Raw genomic sequence first — 1,689 nt, 5'->3', positions numbered from 1 at the left:
TGTAAACTTGTTCAATTTCCAAAAATTTTATGTAAACCAATACACTACGCAACGTTAACCAATAGATGAATTATGCTCCGATGAGGTGTCGATTCATATCTTAAATAGCAAGTAAGACCTTATAATAAAGGTTCCTTTCACCACTAGGTGGATTAAGTTTTTTAACTAGGTGGATGGAACTAGGTGGACTAGGTGGATCAGGTTTTTAAAGGATACTTGATGTGAAGAAAATTTCGAAGCCCAAGAAGAAAATGCTCCGCTGTAAGTTTTGTGGTGTCTGCCATGACTTTTCGAAGGGTTCATGTCCAGCTCTAGCCAAAAGATGTTATCATTGTAAAGGAAAGAACCACTTTGAAAAAGTTTGCAGCAAACGTCGTTCGAAAAATGCAAATAAAAAGTGGCGAGTAAAGGAAGTAACAGAAGATACTAGTGCAAGTGATTCAGAAGAAGAACCTGTAAATGGAGCAACCGATGAAAGTGATGATGATTATGAAATCGGGAAAATAGTTGATAACTCTGAAAATAGTGGAAGTGTAGCAGCGAAACTCAAGTTACTTTTTGCTGATGGTTGGAAATCGGTAGAGTGTGAATTGGACACAGGTGCTAATACCAGTTTAATCGGTCGCGAATATTTAATAAAACTGAATAAGCAAGTGAACTTACCTCTTTTTCCGTCAAAACTTCGTTTGCAAAGCTTCGGAAGTAACCCGATCAAAGTGCTTGGGCAAATAAAGATCCCATGTCGCCGTAAAGGCAGAAGATATGTGCTAGTGTTGCAGGTTGTTGAAGGAAATCACCACCCTTTGTTGTCAGCGAAAGTATGCCGCATTCTCGGTTTCGTGAGGTTTTCGGTTTCATTCGTAACAAATAAGTCAGTAGGTTCGTTGCAGCTTTTGAATGTACATCGTGTCGAAGCGCAGAAGATAATAGACAGCCATACTGAAATATTTAAGGGATATGGAAAGCTAGCTGGAACAGTGTCTTTGGAAGTGGATCCCGATGTTACTCCATCTATGCAATCCCTCGTAGAGTACCTATTGCTATGCGTGCCAAACTGAGAAAAGAGCTGGGTGCTCTTGAAGCAGAAGGTGTGATTGTTAGAGTTGAAACACACAGACTGGGTGAGTAAGATTATCATTGTCCAACGTGGTAATCCTGAATCACCCAGTATCCGTATTTGCCTTGACCCGATTCCGTTTAACAAAGCTCTCAAGAGACCTAATCTCCAGTTTGTCACTTTGGATGAGATTCTTCCTGAGTTAGGAAAAGCCAAAGTGCTTTCATCCGTCGATGCCAAGAAAGGTTTCTGGCATGTTGTACTGGATGAACCTAGTACCAGGCTGACGACTTTGGTCGTTATCGCTGGACTCGTTCGCCGTTTGGAATTGCTCCAGCACCAGAGATTTTCCAAATGCGCCTACAAGAAGTCATTCAGGGACCCAAAAGTCTCGAGTGCATTGCGGATGACTTACTAGTCTATGAGGTAGGCGATGAAAGCCTGTCGTACGATTTCATTAAGGCAAATTTCCACGGCATGAACGATTTTTTTACACTTGTTGATTGGGACGAGGCCCTTCGCGATCATGACGCCAATCTCGCAGCATCGACTATCTCTAGCATTATCCTTTATGCTATCGACCAGTTTGTACCCGTAAAAACTAAGCGTGTATTATCTAAACCAGCCTGGAC

At 41.7% G+C, this 1,689-nt stretch overlaps 1 protein-coding gene across 1 annotated transcript; it reads left to right on the top strand.

Moving 5' to 3' along the window:
- Positions 1-251: 251 nt before the first annotated feature.
- Positions 252-1,058, top strand: LOC128740088 (uncharacterized). Its single transcript, XM_053835600.1, has one exon. It carries the CDS (start codon positions 252-254, stop codon positions 1,056-1,058), a length of 807 nt encoding a protein of 268 aa, XP_053691575.1.
- Positions 1,059-1,689: the final 631 nt, after the last annotated feature.

The sequence above is a fragment of the Sabethes cyaneus genome, chromosome 3 (genome assembly GCF_943734655.1).
Source record: "Sabethes cyaneus chromosome 3, idSabCyanKW18_F2, whole genome shotgun sequence".
In the NCBI taxonomy this organism is placed as follows: domain Eukaryota; kingdom Metazoa; phylum Arthropoda; class Insecta; order Diptera; family Culicidae; genus Sabethes; species Sabethes cyaneus.
Note: the sequence above shows the minus strand (reverse complement) of the source record. Positions and strands in the feature narration are given on the sequence as shown.